The sequence below is a fragment of the Nicotiana tabacum genome, chromosome 4, assembly GCF_000715075.1.
Source record: "Nicotiana tabacum cultivar K326 chromosome 4, ASM71507v2, whole genome shotgun sequence".
In the NCBI taxonomy this organism is placed as follows: domain Eukaryota; kingdom Viridiplantae; phylum Streptophyta; class Magnoliopsida; order Solanales; family Solanaceae; genus Nicotiana; species Nicotiana tabacum.
Genome location: NC_134083.1, coordinates 45188353 through 45212839, shown reverse-complemented (window position 1 = coordinate 45212839; position 24487 = coordinate 45188353). Strand labels below are relative to the sequence as shown.

At 39.7% G+C, this 24487-nt stretch overlaps 1 protein-coding gene across 1 annotated transcript; it reads right to left on the bottom strand.

Annotated features, from left to right (window-relative positions):
* Positions 1 to 22467: 22467 nt before the first annotated feature.
* LOC107804873 (uncharacterized) lies at positions 22468 to 24003 on the bottom strand. Its single transcript, XM_016628810.2, has one exon. It carries the CDS (start codon positions 23866 to 23868, stop codon positions 22915 to 22917), a length of 954 nt encoding a protein of 317 aa, XP_016484296.1. The 5' UTR covers positions 23869 to 24003; the 3' UTR covers positions 22468 to 22914.
* Positions 24004 to 24487: the final 484 nt, after the last annotated feature.

Below are 24487 nucleotides of genomic sequence, written 5' to 3'. Positions count from 1 at the left end.
CGTCGTTATGTCCGGTGGGATCCCTGTTATATCTAAATGGGACCAGGCAAAACAATCGATGTTATCGATAAGAAATTGAACAAGTTTCTTCCTGAGTTCAGGCCAGTGCTCGATTAGTGTGACTTGCTCTAGTTCCTCGATTGTTGATTTGGTGGCGTCGGAGTCATCATGAATCATGAAAGATCAAGGGACCCTTTGATCATCATCTTCTTCGATCTTCTGGTTATCTGGCTGGATCGAAGCCGATGTATGTGATTGCTATTTGATGTCTCGTTCTCCGCTCGAGCCCGATCCCTTTATCGGCGAAGGTGAGGACATTGGTTTTGCTTCCTCGACGGCGAACATTTCCTTTGCGACTGGCTGTTCTCCGTACACCGTTTTGACACCTCTCGATGTCGGGAATTTGAGGGCCTGGTGTAGGGTCGAAGGTACAACTCTCATGTTGTGGATCCATGGCCTTCCAAAAAGGGCGTTATATCTCATATCGCCTTCGATCACATGAAAATTTGTTTCCTGGATGGTTCCGGCCACGTTTATTGGTAGGATTATCTCGCCTTTGGTGGTTTCACATGCCATATTGAACCCGTTTAGAACCAGAGTTACGGGTACGATCTGGTCCTGCAGGTCGAGCTGTTCTATGACCTTCAATCTGATGATGTTGGCCAAGCTACCTGGATCGATTAACACACGTTTAATTTTAGTTTTATTCATGAGTACGAATATTACCAGTGCATCGTTATGAGGTTGGATGACCCCTTCTGCATCTTCATCATCGAAGGACAAAGTCCCCATGGGTGCATAATCTTGAGTCCGAGATCGCTTTTCCCTCACAATCGATATTTTAGTGCGTTTAAGCACTGGTCCCTGAGGGGTATCGACGCAGCCGATGATCATGTGAATGACGTGCTGCGGTTCTTCTTGCTCGTTTTGCTTGCCGAAATCCCTGTTTTTAAAATGGTTCTTCGCCCTATCACTCAGAAATTCCTGAAGGTGCCCTTTGTTAAATAAGCGGGCTATTTCCTCTCTTAGTTGCCTGCAATCTTCCGTTCTGTGGCCATGGGTGCCATGATATTCTCACATTTGATTGGGATTCCTTTGGGCAGGATCGGTCTGCATGGGTCGAGGCCATTTAGTGTCTTTGATGCATTCGATAGCCGACACGATAGCGGATGCACCAACGCTGAAGTTACATTCTGATAATCGAGGTGCTTCTATAGGATCGGCATATTTATCAAAGCCGCTCTTGCTCATAAGTCCCCGAGAATGTTTCCCTCTATCAATCCTTCGATTGTTCCGAACTGTATTGTGTGCTGAACTGTTGTTCACCCGATCTATGATGTACGGTTGATATCGGTCTCTGTTCGACCTTTGTTCTCTGTCGATCTCCTTTTGGTTTTTAGTAGCTGTCCTGTTCTAATGCACGGGTCCATACGGAGCTCCCAACTGATCATCCTCGACCCTAATTTTTGATTGGTATCGGTTGTGTACATCTGCCCAAGTTATTATTGGATACTCGATCAAATTTTGTTTCAGCCGATGTGATGTTGTCGAACTTAGCTCATTCAACCCTTGGGTGAAAGCTTGTACGGCCCAATCGTCTGTGACCGGTGGCAATTCCATGCGTTCCATTTGAAATCGGGACACGAATTCCCTCAGCATTTCATTACCCCTTTGCTTTACTTTGAAGAGGTCTGATTTCCTTGTTGCAACCTTTATGGCACCGGCATGTGCCTTTACGAACGAATCTGCTAACATGACAAAAGAATCGATGGAATTCGATAGTAAATTATGATACTAGATCATTGCTCCCTTCGAGAGGGTCTCCCCGAACTTTTTCAACAACACGGATTCTATCTCATCGTCCTCCAAATCGTTACCTTTGATGGTACATGTGTAAGAGGTGACATGTTCGTTAGGATCGGTCGTACCATTATATTTGGGAATTTCGGGCATACGAAATTTTTTGGGGATTGGTTTTGGGGCCGCACTCGAGGGAAAAGGCTTTTGTATGAATTTTTTCGAATCAAGCCCTTTTATCATTGGTGGAGACCCCGAGATTTGATCGACCCTGGCATTGTATGTTTTCACTCTCTTGTCGTTAGCTTCGACTCATTTTGTGAGTTCCTCGAGCAATTTAGTAATTTTGGGAGTGGTCCCCGATTCTTGCTCGTTTGATTTCATTATGGCGGGCTCCGTTCTAGGGGTGATTTCTCGAAGTGGATTGGAATCCGGCCTGCTTTGTACGCGAGTTTGGCTTTGTAACTGAGCTATCGCTACTTGTTGGGCTTGTAGCATCTCGAAGATCATACGTAAGCTGGCCCCGATTTCCCCCGTGTTATGGGTGTCTCGGGCTACGGATCGAGTACCGCCCTGAATGCTTATTTCCGGTTCGGAACGCTGATTCGCCTCCAGAGCTATTTGTGAATTGACATCCAATGGTACTTCGACTCGAATTTCGGGTACTTTGATTCGAGCCTCGGTGCCATCGTTAAGTGGCCTTCCGGCCCCGGGTGCCAAGTTGTTAGTTTCATCTTGAAGGCCGGCTTCGTGGTCGATAGGTAAAGCCATTGCTGATTTGAAGTTGTAAGCTGGCGTGTACTATAGATTTATATCAAACGATCACTATTATCCTTAGCCCCACGATGGGCGCCAAACTGTTTACCCGAAAAATCGGATAATGTTAAATTTATATATGGTTCTAAGGATACGTAATACCTTTTGATATAAAGATAACGACACGAGTATTTTGATTATGAGAATGACAATGATGAACAGAAAGAATGAATAAGATCCAGTAAAACGAGCACAAGGAGATATCTTTGTATAGGAGAAAAGATCTTTTTGTTCCAATCTCTTCCGTGTGTTTGGTATATCCATAGCTTACAAGGATTCCCCCTTTTATAGTAGAGGGTCATTACAAAAAATAATAAAATAAAGCATATAGTGAAAGACCCATGATGATTTGTCTCTTCCTCGATTCCCGCCAAGATTCTCTCTTTTGGTGCGGTTGCAACGGCTCTTGTCTGTGAACTCGATACTGGCTCGAACTCGTTACTGGGTCGGGCCCTTCGGTCTTGGCTCGAGTTCGACCTTCGGGATGGGCGTTGCGCATTTCCGACCTCGAAGCAGTGCCTTGCGGATCGATTCGGTCACGGGCTCGATAAGGTTATCGAGCCGACTCCTCGAGCGACCTTCGGACTCGAGGCTCGTTAGTACTGACTTCGGAGCTCATTTCCAAAATCTCACTTCAACTTTTTAACACTTGAATTCAATCGAACGTAGGAAGGCCGAAATTTATTTCAACCGTATACAAAAGTCTTTCCATTACTTTGGTAAACAGTAGGGACAACCCCAGCTTGCCGGCTCGACACATCATATTATCATTTACCTTCATACGTCGTCCCATAACTCCGAGGCACATGCAAGGTACACCTATCGCATGAGCTGTGTCATCCCTTTTCTTTTTTATAGTTGGCGCTTGAATGCATGCCATTACTAGCTAATTATGCAATGCAGTAATATAGGCACATGACGTGAAGTAACATTTATTAGCCGTACATAAAACACGTGCCCATGAAATGACACTTGCAAAGAATGGGTCAGCTGTCGAGTCCAAGTGCCATCAAATTTCACAAGGAGTTCACGCAGGATATATATGAGCAAACGTGCAATAGTACTTTGGATTCCGCCAGTGGCTAGCTATACAACTATCAACCTCTTACCAAAAACAAGCCAAGCATATAGAACAAAGCCGTGGCCTACCGGGACATCTTATGAATGACTTTTTGATCATTAATTAATACTTGTCAATTATATTTCCACAGGAAGTATAAATATATAAGAGAGAAAGTTCCATAGAAGGTCGATTTTTGGGAAATAGTAATGACTCTGACTGCTGCTTAATTTTAACTCGCTTAGACGCGTCACCTTATGATATGCTCATAAACACCAGCCTCTTTCTATTGGAATTTCACACTGTTGATATATAGACATTGTAAGATCTAAAAATCTAAAAAATAAGCTAACTAAGTAGCCAAAAGATATACAATCCAATGAACATTGAGTAAATTGAAATCATCATCTTCACTGATCATGCGTAGTTACTCTCTATAAGTTAGGTGCGAAATAAAATGAAAAAGATGTATTTTGATATTCAATTGTATTTTGTTAGTTCTTACTGGTGTAATTTACACATTAGTACGTCCGATGCAAGTAATGTCATTTAATTAATAACAACCCAATATAATCCTGTTTGAATATTTTAATTCTAGGTTCAAAATAAGCAGCATATGAGGTCCGTTTTAAGAAAATAATATTAGTTTGGATTATTACAAAGGGTCAGCGTTTCGATGATATATCTTGCAGAAATATCGCCAGATGGGTGTCTTTAACTGCCCAACAGTTCGGAAATTAATGACATGCACGCCTACCCGACTTTTCTTCACTCCCAACATGTTCAGAATCAAAGAACACGTACGTATTCCACTCACGAAAAAAGAAGAAGAATATATTCCAAAAAATTTCAAACCACGATCATTTGGGAGAACGAGAAATGCACAACAGCAAAACAGCCAATGGGGACCCTTGGAATTGGAAAAGGATAAGCTGAAATAGTGGCGAAGCAAAATTTTCAACAAGGAAAGGTAAAATATAAAAAATAAAATACACTAAAAATCTAGAGTATATATATATATATATATATATATATAATTTGTTTGAACGTTATCGGAGTGTAATGGTCAAATTGACTAATTTTTAGTGTGATTTAAACATAATTTCTTTAATATTTTTGAAATAACATAACATATTTAAAAACTATATAAAAAATATTTTTAAATTATAATTAATAATTCAAAATACTTAAAAGCTATATGAAAAAATATGATAAATTTTTTTTTGTTTTCCCCAGGTTCATTGAAGGATATTCATTTCTATTTCTCCTTTTTACTTGCTGGATATCCATTAATATGAAAACTTAATGTGGTTTCAAAGCTTGATTGCATACAAGTAAACGGAAAAAAAGAAGAGACAGAAATTTTCAAGATCGGAACTGCTATTTAGGTTGTGAATATGATATTTCATGCTCAAAATAAGAAAGCGTGAATTAGCTTTATCAGATTTGGTTCATTTCTTTCCTTAACCCATTTTCAATATTGAATGAGTATAATCTAAAGGTGACAAAGGGGTGGTGTATTGGTAAAAAATAAATACTATACGTGGAATTATATGAGGATGACAGGGCAAGATATGTGGATTACTAAGAAGATGATAACTGGAGTGTCGCATTAAAAAGAGTCACGATTTACAACAGGTACGAGCAAATCACTCACGAGACGAAAAGGTACGGTTGCCCGAGCCTAAATTATTCAGTGAAGAGACACATGCAGGATGAATCAAGACAGTAAAGAGGGAAGATTCATGAACCTCAAATTAATGTGGAAGAAGAATCGAAACCGTTACAGAATCTTCATGAACAGTTACGGTTGCCAATTATAACGTTTCATTAATGTCATTAATGCTCATAATGATTCTGTCATAAAAGGGAAGAAACGTTATATTTGTAAATTCCTATATAAGGGAAGGGAATTTCACTTGTAAGGACACGTTCTGATGAACATGGGAATATAATTACTTTCTTGTGCTTTCTATTGATTACTTTGCCATTTCTGATTCCGTTTTTCTTTCTTATATTTGAGAGAATATTGAATTTCTTGATTATCAGTAACCCGAGTACTTCTAAAAATAGGCTTTGACTGAGAATCTAATTCTTTGGTTAAACAAATTAGTTCCGTTACCGGGAATCTAATAATCTTCTCTTACTTTTCAAATCACTCTCTCTCAACTGAATCATGTCGAATGTCGATAACAACCAGCAAGTGGAAGGAACCCCAGTTCCATCACCTCAAGGAAGCCCACGCAATTCAAGAGAAGCATCACCAGAAAGATCCACTACTCATAACAATGAACAACATGGAAATGAACAAATTGTCGAGCAGGATGCTGTGAAGTAGTTAATTGCTGAGTACGTAAATGATGCTCTCCAGGCTTTCGTGAGGGGACTACCAGTTGTGACACCCACACCTCTACTAAACAATATTGCAACTGTGAAAATTCCACAGTCAGGGTTTGTTAATTCTGGAAACGGAGGAACTCCCAACGAGTCACGTGATGGGAGACCAGGTACGCCTAATAATTCTGATTTACAAACTTTAATACTAACCTTGTAGAACTAGGTGAAAGAATAAAATAACCGTATTGAGCAAATACCCAGTGTACCACCTGTGATCAAAGGAGTTGATTTCGACAAATATTCATAGCAGCCATGAAAAGCAAACGCAGCTCCATTACCAATTCCCAAAAAGTTCAAAATGACGGACAACCTGAAATACGATGGAACGACTGATCCACGTGACCACGTTACTGCATTCACCACGGGAGTAAAAGGCAATGATTTAACCAAGCAGGAGATTGAATCTGTGCTGGTCAAAAAGTTTGGGGAAACACTTACTAAAGGAGCGTTAACATGGTACTCTCTTTTACCTGAAACTTCTATTGATTCTTTTGCTGAGCTTGCAGATCTATTTATAAAAGCACACCCGGGTGCACAAAAAGTTAAAAAGAGAATGAAGGATAAATTCAAAGTAAAGCAAGGAGATACAAAATTGCTTCGAGAATTTGTAGACAGATTCCAACGTGAAAGAATGTTGCTTCCAAGAGTACCTGATAATTAGGCGGCCATGGAATTTGCAAGTAATTTAAACGAGAAAAGTTCAGAAGCTAGAGGAGACTTAAAAAGAGCCTACGAGAATTCCTTGCCACGACATGGAATGATGTATATAATAGGTGCAAACCAAGTTACGGATCGAAGAAGATACCGTAGCTCAGTCAAGGGTTGAAGAAAAAACAGGTTCGAGGCGGTCAGAACCTGAGAAGAGATCCGGTAAAAGTAGGTACGAGCCTTATATGGGACCTTCGGGGCGAGAATTTTGTTCCAAATTCGAAAACGTGCGGGCTGATCACAGGTTCGCAAATATAGATTCAAGTTCGTCATCAAGATTCAGAAAAAATCAAGATGAACGTAACAGATATGCTAATGCAAACGCAAGGATTGGGGACTACAATTTTAATGTGAGTACCTCCGAGTTGGTCATTGTTTTAAGAAGCATGGGAGATAAGGTATGATGGCCTAAAGAGATGAGATCAAATCCAAATAGAAGAAACCCAGACTTTTGGTGCGAGTTCCATAATGATCACTGCCATAGAACATCAGACTGCAGGTTATTATAAGGTGAGGTGAAACATTTATTAAAGTAGGGCTATCTAACAGAATTGTTCAGCGAGAAAGACAAACAAGCTTAGATGAAAAATAGGCAAGAGCCGCCAAAACCTCCGTCTCCAAAGAGAACAATAAATGTGATAAAAGGCGGAGAATAAGTCAACGACGTAACCTATACAGCCGCGAGAAAAACAACAAAGTTCACAATAACCCACAGGAAGCGAACTGGCCAAACTCTGAAAGACGGCAACATAACCTTTGATGATGCAGATGCCGATGGATTAATGATTCCTCACGACGATGCACTGGTAATATCTTTACTCATACATGATACTAACGTAAAACGAATTTTGATTGACTCAGGTAGCTCTGTGAATATTATTCTATTACGAGTGGCGAACGAAATGCTGATGGGCGATCGTGTAGTTCCAAAAGCACTTTCCTTATCTGGGTTTGATAACTCAACCGTTAATACAAAGGGCGAGATTGAACTAAGCACAAACGCAGAGGGGGTCATCAAAGAAATAAATTTTCAAGTGATAGAAACAGATATGGCCTATAATGTTATTCTTGGGAGGCCGTGGATTCATGATATGGATGTTGTGCCAGACACATTGCATCAGATTATCAAATTCCCTTCAAAATAGGGAATTCAACAGATTCGAGGAGATCAACAAACTTTAAGGAGCATCAATTCGGTGATACAGCTAAGTCAAAAAGATACGAGTGCAAATCAAAAAGATGCGGGTGCAAGTGAGAAAAATGCGGTAAATCAAATTTCAACAGAAATTGTATCAAAACAAACAAACGTGGATTCCAGACCAGATGTAATTCAAGAGCCAGAGGATAATGAAAACATTAAAACAATGATTTAGGAGCTTGAAGCTGTTCCATTATTGGAACAATGACCAGATCGAAGAATTCATATCGGAGCAAGGTTAAACCCAGATATGAGAGGTAAGTTAATTAAATATTTAAAAGCTAACGCGGATTGTTTTGCATGGTCCCATTCAGATATGACAGGTATACCTCCGGAGGTGATGACTCATAAATTAAATGAAGATCCATCATTCATACCTGTCAAACAAAATAAGAGGAAGCAAGGATCATTCAAAAATCAAGTGATCGATGAAGAGGGGGATTTATTGTTATAAAGTCATGTCTTTTGGCTTGAAAAATGCTGGAGTCACGTATCAGAGGTTGGTGACCAAGATGTTCCAAGAACACCTGGGCAAGACGATGGAAGTATACATTGATGATATGTTGGTCAAATATACACAAACGGAAGATCACTTTCAACATCTTTCAACTACCTTCGAGATCCTCCGCAGATATAGTATGAAACTAAACCCAGAAAAGTGCACTTTTGGCGTAGCTTCAGGTAAGTTTCTGGGATTTCTCGTATCTAATAGAGGAATTGAAGTAAATCCTGCACATATTAAAGCTATTGAAGAAATACCCGATATACTCACAAGCAAAAAAAATGTACAAAGATTAACAGGTAGGATTGCAGTTCTAGGAAGATTCATTTCAAGGTCTTCAGAGAAAAGTTTTAAATTCTTTTCAGTTTTGAAGAAGCAAAATCAATTTGAATGGACTGAGGAATGCCGGCAAGCCCTCAAAGATTTGAAGGCATACTTAACAAATCCTCCCCTACTGTCTAAACCAAGGGATGGAGAAAGACTATTTGTATATCTTGCAGTTGCAGAAGTAACTGTAAGTGCAATTTTAGTAAGGGATGACAAAGGTAAACAATCTCATATTTATTATGTTAGTAAATCTTTATTAGATGTTGAAACTAGATATCCTCATCTAGAGAAACTAGCTTTAGCATTAGTCATGGCAGCTAGAAAATTGAGACCATATTTTCTATGCCATCCTATCTCCGTAGTAACTGCATATCCGTTAAGGAATATTTTGCATGAACAAGAATTGTCATGCACACTAGCCAAGTGGGAAATAGAACTAAGTGAATATGACATTATTTATCAACCTCGAACAACAATAAAGTCTCAAGTTTTAGCAGATTTTGTCGCAGATGTTAATACAAAAATAATTCTTGAAGTAGAAAAGGAATTATAATTTTTTACTGGAGCTAATCCAGGTACATGGACTTTATTTACTGACGGCTCTTCAAATGTCAAAGGAGCCGGTTTAGGTATTGTCTTAATCCCACCCTCAGTTGAAAGTATAAGACAAGTAATTAAATGTTACCCAATTACTAACAATGAAGCAGAGTATGAAGCTGTAATTGCAGGTTTGGAACTAGCACGAGAACTCTCCATAGAGCAAATCATGGTTAAAAGTGACTCTTAATTGGTAGTCAATCAGATGCAGGGGACTTACACTGCTAGAGAGCCACAAATACAACAATACTTGGAAAAGGCACGAGAATTGGTCAGGCAATTCCAATCATGGAAGATTGTGCAAATACCCGGGGAAGAAAACACAGAAGCAGACGCGTTGGCTAACCTTGCTTCAGTTGCAGAAGTAACGAGTGAGGAAAATGCTATTGTAATCCATTTATTTCATTCAACACTTGACCAGGATAAACATGAGGTAAGATTTAATAATTTAACCTTGGATTGGAGAAACGAGATTGTTATTTGTTTTGCAGTACGAGATCGTACCTGAAGGCAAAAAAGAATCTCAAATGCTTCGACGGAAAGCTGCTCGTTACTGCCTAATTCGAGATAATTTATATCGAAAAATGTTTGGCGGTCCTTTAGTAAGGTGCCTTGGACCCAATCAAATGGAGTACGTGATGGGGGGAGTACATGAAGGACATTGCGGAAATCACGCAGGTGGAAGATCTTTAGTTAAAACACTAATCAGGGCAGGATACTACTAGCCTAAAATGGAAGAGGATGCGAAAAATTTTGTAGCCAAGTGTGATAAGTGTCAACGATATGCCAAAAATATGCATCGACCTGCAGAGTTATTACATACAATTATTTTCATGTGGCCATTTATGAAATGGGGAATGGATATAGTAGGGTCTTTACCACAAGCTAAAGGTAAGGTACGGTTCCTATTAGTGTTAACAGATTACTTTTCATAATGGGTAGAGGTAGGAGCTTTCAAACAGGTACGAGAAAAGGAGGTGAAAGACTTCATTTGGCGGAACATCATATATCGGTTTGGAGTTCCAAAAGAAATCGTATGTGATAATGGCCCACAATTTATAGGCTCGAAAATCACTGAGTTCTTTCAAAGTTGGCAAATCAAACGAATAACCTCTTCACCTTACCATCCCTTGGAAAATGGACAAGCTGAGTCAACAAATAATATTACCATCAATAATTTGAAGAAGAGACTAGAAAAATCAAAAGGGAATTGGCCTGAAGAATTACCAGGAGTATTATGGGCTTATAAAACCACAATAAAAACAGCCACGGGAGAAACTCCATTTTCTCTTGTGTACGGTTCAGAAGCTTTAATCCAGTTGAAATAGGAGAACCAAGCATGAGATTCACATTGGCAATGGAAGAGTCGAACGATGAGGAGTTAAGAACAAATTTGGACTTACTCGAACAAAGAAGAGAAGCAGCTCTAATACGAATGGCAGCACAAAAGCAAATCATAGAATGATACTACAACAGAAAGGCTCACCTCATGTACTTCAAAATTGGGGACTTCGTTCTTAAAAAGCTTTTTCAATCAACGAAAACAACCGGAGCAGGAAAGTTAAATCCAAATTAAAAAGGACCCTATAAAGTTCGAGGTATTGCTGGAAAAGGTGCCTACGAGTTAGAAACCATGGATGGCAAGATTTTACCCTCGAGTTGGAATGCTGTTCATTTGAAGAAGTACTATTCCTAAGCAAAAGAAATACCCACGGTCAGGTATCACTCAATTACTATTTTTATTTTGTACAGTTAAAATTATACTAACAATTTTAGATGATAGGCAAAAAGCTAGCCCATACCAAATGATGATATTAGACCTGAAGGACAAGTGAAAGCAACATTATTCTCGGTCTAGGGTTGCAACCTTTCTGATGGAAATATAAAGGGTTAAGCAGTCATCATCTAAATTATATATACCTCCGAGTCCCGTATGTTTTTCCTTTTCAGGAAATGGACCACATGGAAGGAATAATCAAGTGCTCGAGATTTCATACTTCAAAACTCAAATACTTGGGGGACTATATATATATAAGGAAGGCAAAGAAGACTGGAAAAATTAATAATCAAGTGATCGAGATTTCATACTTCAAAGCTCAAACACTTGGGGGACTATATATATACATATAAGGAAGGCAAAGAAGACTGGAAAAGTCAGAATTCAAGTCAAGCCTATGATCTACCCAACAAATCGAAAGTTAAGAGCAAAATCAAGAGCCAAAAATGCAAGCCTGATTCAAAAACCTATGAAGAATACACTCGTGGATGTAAATTCCAAAATCTTACGAATGTTTAGGTTAAAGGCAATATTTAGTCATGGTTTGCAAGATATACCCTTGATTTTTACAAAATCTGTTGTAAAGAAAACAGTTACGAAAGAGTTATAGATGATACTTGAATACATGTAAAGTATTATACAATTTGAAAGTTAGAATAATACAAAACATCCTCAAAGTTATTCAAAGAAACGTGTGTGTTTCTATTTCTTCTTTCGTATGTTTACACCATTATCAAGTTGAGACGTCTTCTTCATTAAGTGCCGTTTATAAAAGAGCCCTCTTTTAAAATTCGTTCCTGTTCAAAAAGCCACGAAGTATTGAAGCATTTTTAAATGTAGAGTAGAGCAGAAACTCAAAATAAAATATTATAAGAGTAGAACAGAAACTCAAAATGAAATATTATATAAACCCGGTTAAAATTAAGTATAAACTTAGTTCAAACCAAATTATTTGATATTAAACCCCAAAATAGATCAGGGGTAAAGCTTGCCAACCATTCCACAAATAAAAAACAAACACAATAAACTTTCCAGACACAAGTTCACTATGAGGCAGATTCTAAAGTAGTACTATCAGCAACGGGAGAAGTCAAGATGGCATCATCATCAGCAACAGAAGGTTCGACTTGAGCAGGAGAGATTTGAACACTAACTTCACCAGAAGTAAGTTCTTCACCCTCGGGAATACCGACCTCAAGTGAAGAAAAGTTTTGACTCTTTTGAGTTTTTTCAATGGTTTCCTTAGCTTTTGCAATCTCAGCAGTCAAGTTGAAACTATCCTGGTTAGCCTCCATCAAAGTCTTGAGGCGCGTGTTCAAGAAAGACCAGCTTATATCAAGAGTTGATTTATCCTCAAGGGCCTCATAATCCCTCTCCCATTGCTCAATTTCGGCCTCCAACTTTGCTTTTTCAGTCAAAGCAGCATCATAAAAAGTTTGTAAAGGGGAGAGTGATCTCTTTAAGAACTGGATCTTGTTAGAAGACGCACGGAGGTCTTCTTGAGCGTGAGTGAGCATTTGAACAAGCTCCCCGGCATAGACTTCCTTCTGATTAAGCAGTTCTTTCAGACCCCTAATTTTCTCAGTAGCTTTAGAAAGTTGCTCGGGAAATGAAGACTCAAGGAGGTCTTTATCCTTGCCCACTTGACTGGAAGAGGCTTTTTCAATCGCCAATTATGCTGCCATCATTTTCACTTGCTGTTCCAAAGAACACTTTTCCTCATCTAAAACTTCTTTTTCTAACTGAAGGCCTTCAAATTGTTCTTTCCAGTTGTCTGCTTCCGTATGATAGTCATTGACTAACTGCTCAGTATGGACAATTCTCTTCATCAGCTCTGTACCTATCAGGTTGATCTACAAAAGAAAGGGAAGAAGTGATTATCAAACAAAGATAAAGAAATCACATGTAAAATAAAAATCTAAAGCTTATACCTTTAAAGATGAATGGACAATGTCATTCATCTATGTCAAAGAGCCGTGGTTTTCCAATTTAGACTTCTCAACTGGGTCAATCAATGTTCTTAGCCATACATCAGCTTGGCCAGACTTTTTCAAAAGATTACCATCCTCGGGGACTTCAATGGTAACGTTTTTCATCATCCTACTGCTATTGGGAGAACCAACTTCAACATGAGAAGTGGTAGCAATAGGGATAGTTGAGTAAGTAAAAATAGCCACGGGAGGAGAAGTGGCAACAACAACAGGCGCGGTAAACTGAGAACCAATAGGAACAGACACTGGAAAGGAGGCAAGGGGTGGTTCATCAGAAACTAAGAAAAAATCTTCGTTATCAAACCCTCAGTAATCTGGGAAGGATAAACATCGGCACGATCATGGGAAGTCATAAAAGTAACTTGATTTCTAATTGATTCACGATCAGTAGAGAAAGAAAATTCTGCAGGAATAATTTCATCAACTGTTGGTTCTCGAATAGGTTCACTCGAATCCCTATTTCTAGCAGAAGATCTATGAGTTGAAGAAGCCCTAGTTCTAGAAGAAGAAGGGGTAGCAACGTTAGTTTGAGAAGTAGAACCACGAATGGATATAGATCCTAAACTACGTAATCTACCGCCTTTTCTATTCCTAACAGGAGCAGTTAAAAGGGGGAAGTTCATCTACAATTACTACTCTGCGAGGATCGGGGTTTGATGAAGACATGTTTATACGAGAAAATAATGCGTACTGAAGAACAAGAATGATTAAAGAAGAAGAACATTGTAGATTCAAGGTTCTGTGAAACTAAAAGTGAATGATGCAGCCGCAAGAAAGCCTTAAAAACCGCTGAAGAATCGTAGACCCAATCGAAGAAGGCCACGTAGCACATACATTAAATGGAAGTGACATGCGAAATGATGGTTCGAAGAAGATGCAATGATATATGGGAAACGGCGACAAACAATTCCCGTCATAAATACGAGCCACTTCCCAAATATTCCATTGCAGAATATTCGGCAAGTGGGGGGACTATCTATATTGGTAAAAATAAATATTATATGTGGAATTATATGAGGATGACATGGAAAGATACGAGGATTATTAAGAAAATGACAACTGGAAGTGTCGCATTAAAAGAGTCACGATATACAACAGGTACGAGCAAATCATTCAGGAGACGAAAAGGTACGGTTTCCCGAGCCTAAATTATTCAGTGAAGAGACACAGGTACGATGAATCATGACAGTAAAGAGGGAATATTCATGAACCTCAACTTAATATGGAAGAAGAACCAAAACCGTTACAGAATCTTCATGAACAGTTACAGTTGCCAATTATAGCGTTTCATTAATGTCATTAATGCTCATAATGATTCTGTCATAAAAGGGAAGAAACGCTATATTTGTAAATTCCTATATAAGGGAAGGGAATTTCACTTGTAAGGACAGGTTCTGATGAACATGGGAATATAATTATTTTCTTGTGCTTTCTATTGATTACTTTGCCATTTCTGATTCCGATTTCCTTTCTTATATTTGAGAGAATATTGAATTTCTTGATTATCAGTAACCCGAGTACTTCTAAAAATAGGCTTTGACTGAGAATCTAAATCTTTGTTTAAACGGGTGGGTCAGCCGGTCCGGGTTGAGAAAAATAGTGACCGGTCGTTCACCAATCTGGGCCGGTTACCGAGGTTTACAAACTAGGCTTATTGAGTCCGGGCCCATCCGCTGAAAAATTGAACGTGAACGGTTCCGGGCCTAAGGGGCCGGGGCGGGCCGGGTTTATGTAAATTTTGTTTTTTGGTATTTTGTATAACTATCGTAATTTATATTTAGATAAAGTAAAAATATAAAATAAAAAAATAATATTATAAAAAGAGTGTTTGAATAAAGGATTCAAAGGCCTTAAAATTCTAATATTTGAATATTTCATTAAGAATTTAAGATAATAGAATACAATGAAGATGGAAAAAAATTGCTCTTATAATTCTTGTTTCAAACTTGAAAATTAAAGTTTATATTTAACAACTAAATTAACGGAAAAAAAGTAAATTCAAAGATTAATTATTAAATATAAATCTAGAACTTCAAAGGTTTTGCATTGCCTTAGTAAGTTCTTCATAATCAATATGAACTTCTTGGCCATCTTCTGGAGTGTTAAATTCAGATGAGTGACCATGTGTTAATATATTTCCAAGTTCCTCGTCTTCTGGTTTATCAACATCTTCACTTCCTTGATTTCTTCGTTCCGGTATAATACAATCTCTGAAACATACTAAAACTTCCAAAGCATTGCTTCCCAATGAGTGACGGGTGTCTCCTAGTTATTGTCTTGCTTGACGAAATGCACTCTCTGATGCAACAGTTGAAATTGACATATTTAGAACGTCCTGAGCCATAGTGGAAAGAACAGGAAATTGCTTTTCATTCTCATGCCACCATCATAACGGTGAAAATTCCTTAGTGCGAGGCTTTGATTGCTTTTGCAAGTAGAATTATAGTTCATCAATGTTCGTGCTACTAGTTTGAGTGTAAGGAAATGTAGCCCAAATATTATAGCCATCAAGGCCTTCATCTTCATCCATATTAGCAGATGCAGTAGAAGTAGTACAATGCATAGTGAGATTAACATTGCCTACATTAATAGCATCATCATCAATTATATTTGCATAATAATTATATAATTATTGTAAATAATCATTTAGCTTGTTCATACAACAATATAGATTTGGGGTTTCAGTTGGTCAAATAATTTTAAAAAAATAAAATAAAATTTGAAATTAGCCGTTGAACCGGTCCGAGCCGGTCCGGTTAACCGGTTCAACAGTAATTTTAGTTTATCGATTTTGACCAGTCTGGTTAACCGAAAAAAAAATGGACCAACCCCCAGACCCAGCCCTACTTGACCCCCCACCACCGGTCTAGGCCGGTCCGGGTTAATACTGGTCAGGGCCGGTACGGAACGGGTCAACCCGGCCTATTAAACACCTTTAGTATAATCTACCATTCATCTCCTTCTGCCATGTATCTTAAAACGACTTAGAGGGTGTTTGGATAAGCTTATAAGCTGGTCAAACTAGCTTATAACAACTTTTCGGCTTATCTACGCGTTTGGTAAAGTTAAAAGTGTTTATAAGCCAAGTGCTTACAAGTCAAAAATAAGCCAAAAGCCATAAACTGGTCACCCCTAGCTTATAAACTTTTAGCTTACAAGCACTTTAAGTTTGATCAAAATTTTTATTATTTTATCCTTAAAATATTCTTTTTTAGAACAAAACTCTTACATCGATACTCACTGCCTCGAGTACTATTTCAACCTACCCTACCCCCCTCCCCCCCCCTCAAGTCTACATTGCTCATTGACTATTTAAGATAAACAAATTTTCTGTTCCTTTGCATATTTATATCTATGTGATTATGTATTAATCTTTGAACTGCATGTAATAAATGAAGACATATCAAATTTTTGGTGTGTTGCTTTCTAGGTGTTGTGGTGATAAAGGCAGTGTTTGTTTCTCTTCAAATATTTTGTCTTATTTAGGTTTATTTTTTAGTGAGAAACTTTTATCAATTTATTAATTACTATAACTTATGATTATATGCTTATCATAAAATAAATTATATTTATCATAAAAGTTATGACTGAGTTTCTTTCTCATGATATAACAACACAAAATCCCCGTTGAAACCCTAGATCTGGTTCACTATCGGAGCCTGAAAATCCTGGTAAGCTCCATTTTATTATCTGGGTTTTGCTCAAAATCGAATTTTGGCATCTGGGTTTTGCTCAAAATCGAACTTTTTGTTATTTGGGTTGTGCTCAAAATTGAATTTTCTCTTCTGGGTTTTGCTCAATATCGAATTTTGTTATCTTGGTTTTGCTCAAAATCGAATTGTGGTAGTGGGGTTTTGCTCAAAATCGAATTTTGATATTAGGGTTTTGCCCAAAATCATTTTTTTTCTCTTCAGGTATAGTAGCGTTTTAAAATATTTTCTCACTTGTTTTCCTTTTGTTCATTCCAAATTTGATTTATTTTTCCTTTTTTACATATATTTTTAATGTTTCATTGTGTTAGTGTGAAGATCGGTCTCTGATATTTATGTTAGTTTTATGTTTATGTTTTGGTGTAAATGTGTGCTATATACTGTGTTCTATTGTTAAAATAAAAAATTTTAAAGCTTTTTGTTGTTACAATATTTTTGTTTCAATATCAATTTTGTGCCTGTTTTATGTTAGTTCATCAAAGTTTGACTTTTCACGCTTCATTTAACTTTTTGCTCATATTTTGAAAAAAAGGAGTTTTATAGTTTACTTGTTGTTCTGGAAACAACACTTTATGCACCAGTTACCTATATTACTTTCCGGCGACCCTTGATTTTTGGCGACCCGTCTGGTTTTGCTTTTTCCGGCGAACCCCGCTCCATCTTCTCCTTCCCCTCTCTCTCTTTCCCTTTCTCTCTCCCCCTCCCTTGTGTGTGCATGGGTGCGTCTTTTTCTTTGGACAGGTGCAACATCTTCCCGACGAGGACGGACTATTTTTCAGTGTGTTCAGATTGCCGGCAAGTTTTGTAAATTCCAGCGACTTCCGAACAGCTTTCTGGCGGGACACAACAGGACTTGCCAGTGCTCTTGAGCAGATCCGACACGCTTCAGGAAAACTTGCTCCAGGTTCTTTCGTTCTATATCCGGTACTCGTGGTATCGGTATTTTTATTATATTTTTTCTGCTCGCGGGAGTTGGTACCTCCCGTTTTCCAGTTTTCCCTTATTGTGTGAGTTAAATTGCTGACATCTTACCTCGTACTAGTTTATTTACTGTATTAGTGTGCCTGTTGTTGCAACTTGTATTCTTCTGGTTTGGTCCGTTGCCTTGGGTGATAGTGATTCCCCTTACTCTGCCGTAGGTAGAGTGGCTGTGGTCTGGGATGGTCGAGTGAGGTCATGTCCTCGGGGGAAACGGGGGGTGGGGCGGGAGGTAGGGCAGGGTTTAGGGGGTGGGGCTGGAGGCAAGGGAAGTAAAGGGAACAAGGGTGTCTGTAGGTTGAGAATTGGGTCATGGAACGTAGGTACATTGACGGGTAAATCTATAGAGTTGGTGAAGATCATCCAGAAGAGGATGGTCAATATAGTGTGTGTCTAGGAGATAAGGTGGGTAGGGTCGAGGGCGATGGATGTGGACGGGTATAAACTTTGGTACTCAAGAGTCCAGAAAGGTAAGAATGGAGTGGGCATCTTGGTGGATAGGGAACTTAGAGAGTCCGTGGTTGAGGTTAGACGAGTGAATGATAGATTGATGACTATTAAGTTGTTGGAGAGTGCACCCTAAACATCGTTAGCGCCTATGCGCCGCATGTGGGCCTAGATGAGGAGGTTAAGCGGCGCTTCTGGGAAGGGTTAGATGAAATTGTGCGCCAGGTTCCGCCTGCTGAGAAGTTATTCATAGGAGGGGATTTCAATGGGCATATTGGGTCGACCGCAGGTGGTTATGGCGAGGTACATGGAGGCTTCGGTTTTGGGGAGAGGAACGGAGGAGGTATATCGCTGTTGGACTTCGCTAAGGCTTTGGGGTTGGTGATTGCGAACTCTAACTTTCGGAAGAGGAAGGGCCATTTGGTTACTTTCAAAATGCGGTGGCGAAGACCCAGATTGACTATCTCCTCCTCAGGAGGTGTGACAGAGGGTTGTGCAAGGATTGCAAGGTGATTCCGGGTGAGATACTTATGACGTAGCATAGGCTCTTGGTGATGGGCGTTGGTATTATGTTAAAGAGGAGGAAAAGGTCTACTCGAGGAAGACCGAGAATCAGGTGGGGAGCCTTAACTAAGGAAAAAGCCCAAGCGTTGGAAGGGCGGTTGTCGGCTATAGGAGCTTGGAGGAGCAGTGGTAACACGAGCACTATGTGGTCAGCGACAGCAGACTGTATTAGGGAGGCTGCTAGAGAGGTGTTAGGGGTCTTGATGGGCGTCTCTGGTGGGCACAAAGGAGACTGGTGGTGGAATAAAGTGGTCCAAGGTAAAGTGGAAGCAAAGAAGGCGGCGTACCTGAAGTTAGTTGGGAGCATAGGTGAGGAGGAGAGACGAGTGTGCATGGAGAGGTATAAGGCAACTAGAAAGGAGGCAAAGCTGGCGGTGACAGAGGCTAAGACTGTGGCTTATGGTCGTATGTACGAGGAATAGGGGGGAAAAGTGGGGAGAAGAAGTTATTCCGGCTGGCCACGTTGAGAGAGAGGAAGGCTCGGGATTTGAACCAAGTGAGATGCATCAAGGACGAAGATGGTAGAGTATTGATGGAAGATGCCCAGATTAGGAAGAGATGACAGACTTACTTTCATAAACTTCTCAATGAAGAAGGGGATCGAGATATTGTGCTAGGCGAATTGGAGCATTCCGAGAGTCACCGCGACTTTGGGTACTGCAGGCATATCGAGGTTGAGGAGGTCATGGGAGCTATGCGTAAGATGAGTAGGGGAAGAGCAACCGGGCCAGATGAGATTTCGGTGGAATTTTAGAAGTGTGTGGGGAGAGCAGGTTTGGAGTGGTTGACTAGGTTGTTTAATATTATTTTTAAGGGGAAAAGGATGCCGGATGAGTAGAGGTGGAGTACGATGGTTCCATTGTATAAGAACAAAGGTGATATCCAGAGTTGTAACAATTATAGGGGTATCAAATTACTGAGTCATACCATGAAAGTGTGGGAGAGAGTGGTTGAAGCGAGGGTGAGGATGACAGTGTCTGTATCCGACAACCAGTTCGGGTTCATGCCTGGTCGTTCGACTACAGAAGCTATACACCTTGTTAGAAGGTTGGTAGAACTATACAGAGAGAGGAAGAAGGATCTGCACATGGTGTTTATTGACCTAGAGAAAGCGTATGACAAGGTTCCTAGAGAAATTCTCTGGAGATGCCTGGAGGCAAAAGGTGTGTCGATTCCCTACATTATGGAGATTAAGGACATGTATGATGGGGCTAAGACTCGGGTTAGGACAGTAGGAGGCGACTTTGAGCATTTTTCGGTTGTAATGGGGTTACACCAAGGTTCTGCGCTCAATCCGTTCTTATTCGCCTTGGTGATGGACGCGTTAACACACCATATTCAAGGGGATGTGCCATGGTGCATGCTATTCGCCAATGACATAGTTTTGATTGATGAGTCGCGAGCCGGTGTTAACGAGATGCTGGAGGTTTGGAGACAGGCTCTTGAGTCTACGGGTTTCAAGCTGAGCAGGACGAAGACGGAATACCTGGAGTGTAAGTTCAGCGCTGAGCAAGGGGAAGTGGGCATGGATATGAGGCTTGATTCGCAGGTCATCCCGAGTAGAGGCAGCTTCAAGTACCTTGGTTCGGTTATCCAGGGGGAGGGAGATCAATGAGGATGTCACACACCGTATTGGGGTAGGATGGATGAAGTGGAGGTTAGCATCTGGAGTCCTATGTGACAAGAGAGTGCCACTGATACTCAAAGGTAAGTTTTATAAAGCGGTGGTTAGACCGGCCATGATGTATGGGGTTGAGTGTTGGCCCGTTAAGAACTCACATATCCAGAAGATGAAAGTAGCAGAAATGAGGATGTTGCAGTGGATGTGCGGGCACACTAGGATAGATAGGATTAGGAATGATGATATTCGGGAGAAGGTGCATGTGGTTTCCATTGATGACAAGATGCGGGAAGCGAGACTTAGATGGTTCATACATGTTCAGAGAAGAAGCCCAGATGCTCCGGTACGGAGGTTTGAGCAACTGGTTGCGGAGGGCACGAGAAAAGGTAGAGGGCAGCCGAAAAAGTATTGGGGAGAGGTGATCAGGCAGGATATGGCGAGGCTCCAGATTTCCGAGGACATGACACTTGATAGGAAGATGTGGAGGTCGAGTATTAGGGTTGTAGGTTAGGAGGTAGTTGAGTCGTGCCTTACTTCGTACCATGGTGGGACTAGCCATGTAGGGTTTTTGTCTAAGATAGCTAGTGGGAATATTGTGGCTTATTATTTCGCTTTTCAGTGCATGTCCTATTTACTAGCTATCGCTTTTGCTTTGCATCTTTCTTCTAGATTTCATGGTATTCCTATTTTTCTTATGACTGTTGTGGTGATACTAATATTTACTAATATTGTCTCCATTTGCTTTGCATCTTTCTTCTGAATTTCATAGTGTTCATATTTATCCTATGATTGTTGTTGCGATACTAATATTGTCTCCCTTTTTGTCCTTTTGTCTTTTTGTTTTTTGAGCAGAGGGTCTTTCGGAAACAGTCTCTCTACTCCTTCGGGGTAGGGGTAAGGTCTGCGTACATACTACCCTCCCCAAACCCCATTAGTGAGATTCTACTGGGTTGTTGTTATTTATCATAAAATTTATCTTATCTAACCACAATTGTATTTAAAATAAAATAACAAATAAAATATTTTGTATTTGAATCGATTTAGAATCTAAAATTTTAAAGAAATTACGTCCTTATAAGTGTAAACACTTCTAAGGTTATTTAAGTCATTTTAAGAGAAAAAAAACTTATCAACACTTTTTTATCAAATAGTGTAGCAGCTTATCACTTGTATCCAAACACGTAACTACTTATTTATTAAATTTATTTCAACACTTAAAAATACTTTTCAACACCTAATACTTATTAGGTATGTCAGATGAGCTAATTCAAATCAGCGCTTGTAAGAAAGAAAAAAATAAATCAAATACTACCTCCATGCATATTGATTTGTTCTTTTTTATCTCGCTGAGGTGGTAGCTGTCTTCTCTAAGTGCGTATGCTAATAAACTTAACCGAAGGGCGCGTTTGCATTGTGTAGGACCGTTTAAAGTGAAAACAAAAAATCTTCTTAACTGCAGAAACTATACCACGACCGTACCGTTGCCATCCCTATAATCATATTCATAGAACCACGCAAATCCCAATATAATCGAGCTCTAATACGAGTACTGTGTATGTCAAATAAAAAATAAAAAAATACTTCGCTCAACAAAATCCCACTAATACGAGTACCATATGCCAAATAAAAAATAAAAAAATAACGAGTACCATATGCCAAATAAAAAATAAAAAAATATTTCGCTCAGCGAAATCCCACTAGTAGTATCCGGACAACTCTTATTAATATATCATGCATAATTAGGTGTAATTAGTTCAAAAGTTCTTTTAAAGAGTTCGTGTACACAAATTATTAAACCCAAGAAATATCACCTTTGATTTCAGTCTACTTTAGTAAGGAATAGATTTCCATATCACAGCAGGATATTTTGTCATACGTTCCCCTACCAGGAACAACCACGTTCAATTTCCTCTCTATTGTCCTATCTTCATCGTTGTACCAGTAGAAAAAGTAAAGATAAAGCTGAGGTACAACAAATTAAACATGAAAAGGATCTTATGTTAGAAACACAAAAAGCAACCCAGGTCAGATTAGTTACAATACCATCTCTTGTCATGGTTCAAATTAGTACATAGTAATACTAGTATTTTATCAAATCCCTATCAACATCTCCTCCGAAGAACAAAGAGCAGCTCCAACACACTTCTGTGAACCACAACTACCATAACTAGATCTGCTACCACCCAAATCACCTTGAAATCCCATGAGATATAAAAGTGACAACTCCCAATTCCCACCACCCCACTAAAAAAAGTTTTAGAAAATATTTACAATTTCCTTTTGATAGAGAAGCATGCAGTTCATCCGTGCAATGCATGCCTTGCTATTTCATGTACGTAGACAAAGCCTAAGGGGGCACTTGTATTATCCGATAGCGCATAGATTTACACTTTTACCCTTTGGGTTGAGTTGATATTACTTTACCTACCGGCCCAAAGAGAGAGCTGCCTTTGTATCCAACCTCCATGCATATCCGCCACCGTCCATTCTCCACACATCACACGGCAGAATCAGCGAGTTTTTCTCCTTCCCACTTCTAATCACCCTAACCTGGCACGTGAACGCAGCCGTGTTTTTGTTCTCCGGCAGCCGTAGATCTTCTTTCATCACCAGCCAAACAACCACTTCTCCTTCTGCTACGCCACCCTCGCTCACCATCTCCTTGTACGCCTTATTGGCCCACCTAACTCTATTTAAACCGTCTGATACAAACCCTGGACAGCTGTCCAGCTCTAGATTTACCAGTTTCTCCTCATCTGTACGTCCTAGCCCATACCCTTCTACCCACGCGTCAGTCACGCTTTCCACCTTTACCCATGACCCCACTACCCTTACTGGCTGAGGCAACATAAGTACTGAACGATCCATACCAACCCCTCCGTAACCCTGCAACTGACTATTATCATTACTATTCCCTTGGCTACCAAAGTTTAACCAGATCGGAGTATATTTTTCTGGTTTTTTCACCAAACCTACTGAATGATCGCCAGGAGAGTCCTTCCGTTCAGGAGACTCTGATAATAAGGGTAAGGTAACTACAGCTTGCCCACCAGATACAGTCTTACCGTTGGACTCATTTTCCTCAGGTGAAGATGCCTTCCTTTTTCTACCACTAGGACTACGACTTCCGCTACTAGATCTCTTGTTAGAAGTGCTACTAGTGTTTTTATTATCTTTAACGTACCTTCGCTTCCAACGGCCCGTACGAACAGGAGCCTCAGTCTTTTGTGGAGGAGTAGAAGCGCCGGAAACAGACCCACCAGCGGCTGGTTTAGGAGCGATGGGTCTGAATCTGAGCATTATCCGGTCCACTTTTGACATATCGTACGCACCACCCCCTGCGTACCTAGCAATACAACACCCTCCTCTACCATCCATTGCCTTTTGTTCGTTTCTCTCTTAATTACTCCAATCTCAAAGAAGAAATATACCAGAGTATATCTCTTGATTTTGGGATTTTGTTAATGTTGAAGAAAAGTAAGGTGAAAATTATGAATGCAGAGATAAGTTAAGGGAGAGGTGGTGAATTTATAAGTGGGAAGAAAGAGGAGAGGACGCGTGTGAGGGGGTGAATAACACGTGGGAGAAGAGAGGTGAAACAGCGCAGAGAGCTGATTGGTTAGTGATAAAACGTGGCGCTAGCTTAAGGTGAGCCCCACGTGACAGAACCTATCAAAGGAGGGTTTCCGATGGGGCCCATTATTGGCCAATAGGAATGCAGGGAGTGTTAAGTATGGCATCAAAAGCGGGGCACGTAGATCTTTGTAGGACGTGTATAGTGGAGTTTGTTCCAGAAGGTAAATACGTGGTCCAATTATAGAGGATCATCTTACACTCTCTCTGTCGATTGCACCACGTGGACGGAAGATACGACCACCAGAATTTCTGGTTCCTAAGTTCTGATATTTTGACGAAAGCCACGTTGTTTATAGCTACCGGATTTTGAATTTAAACTTTATAAGTTTAATATTTAAAAATTTTAAAGTTAAATTTATTA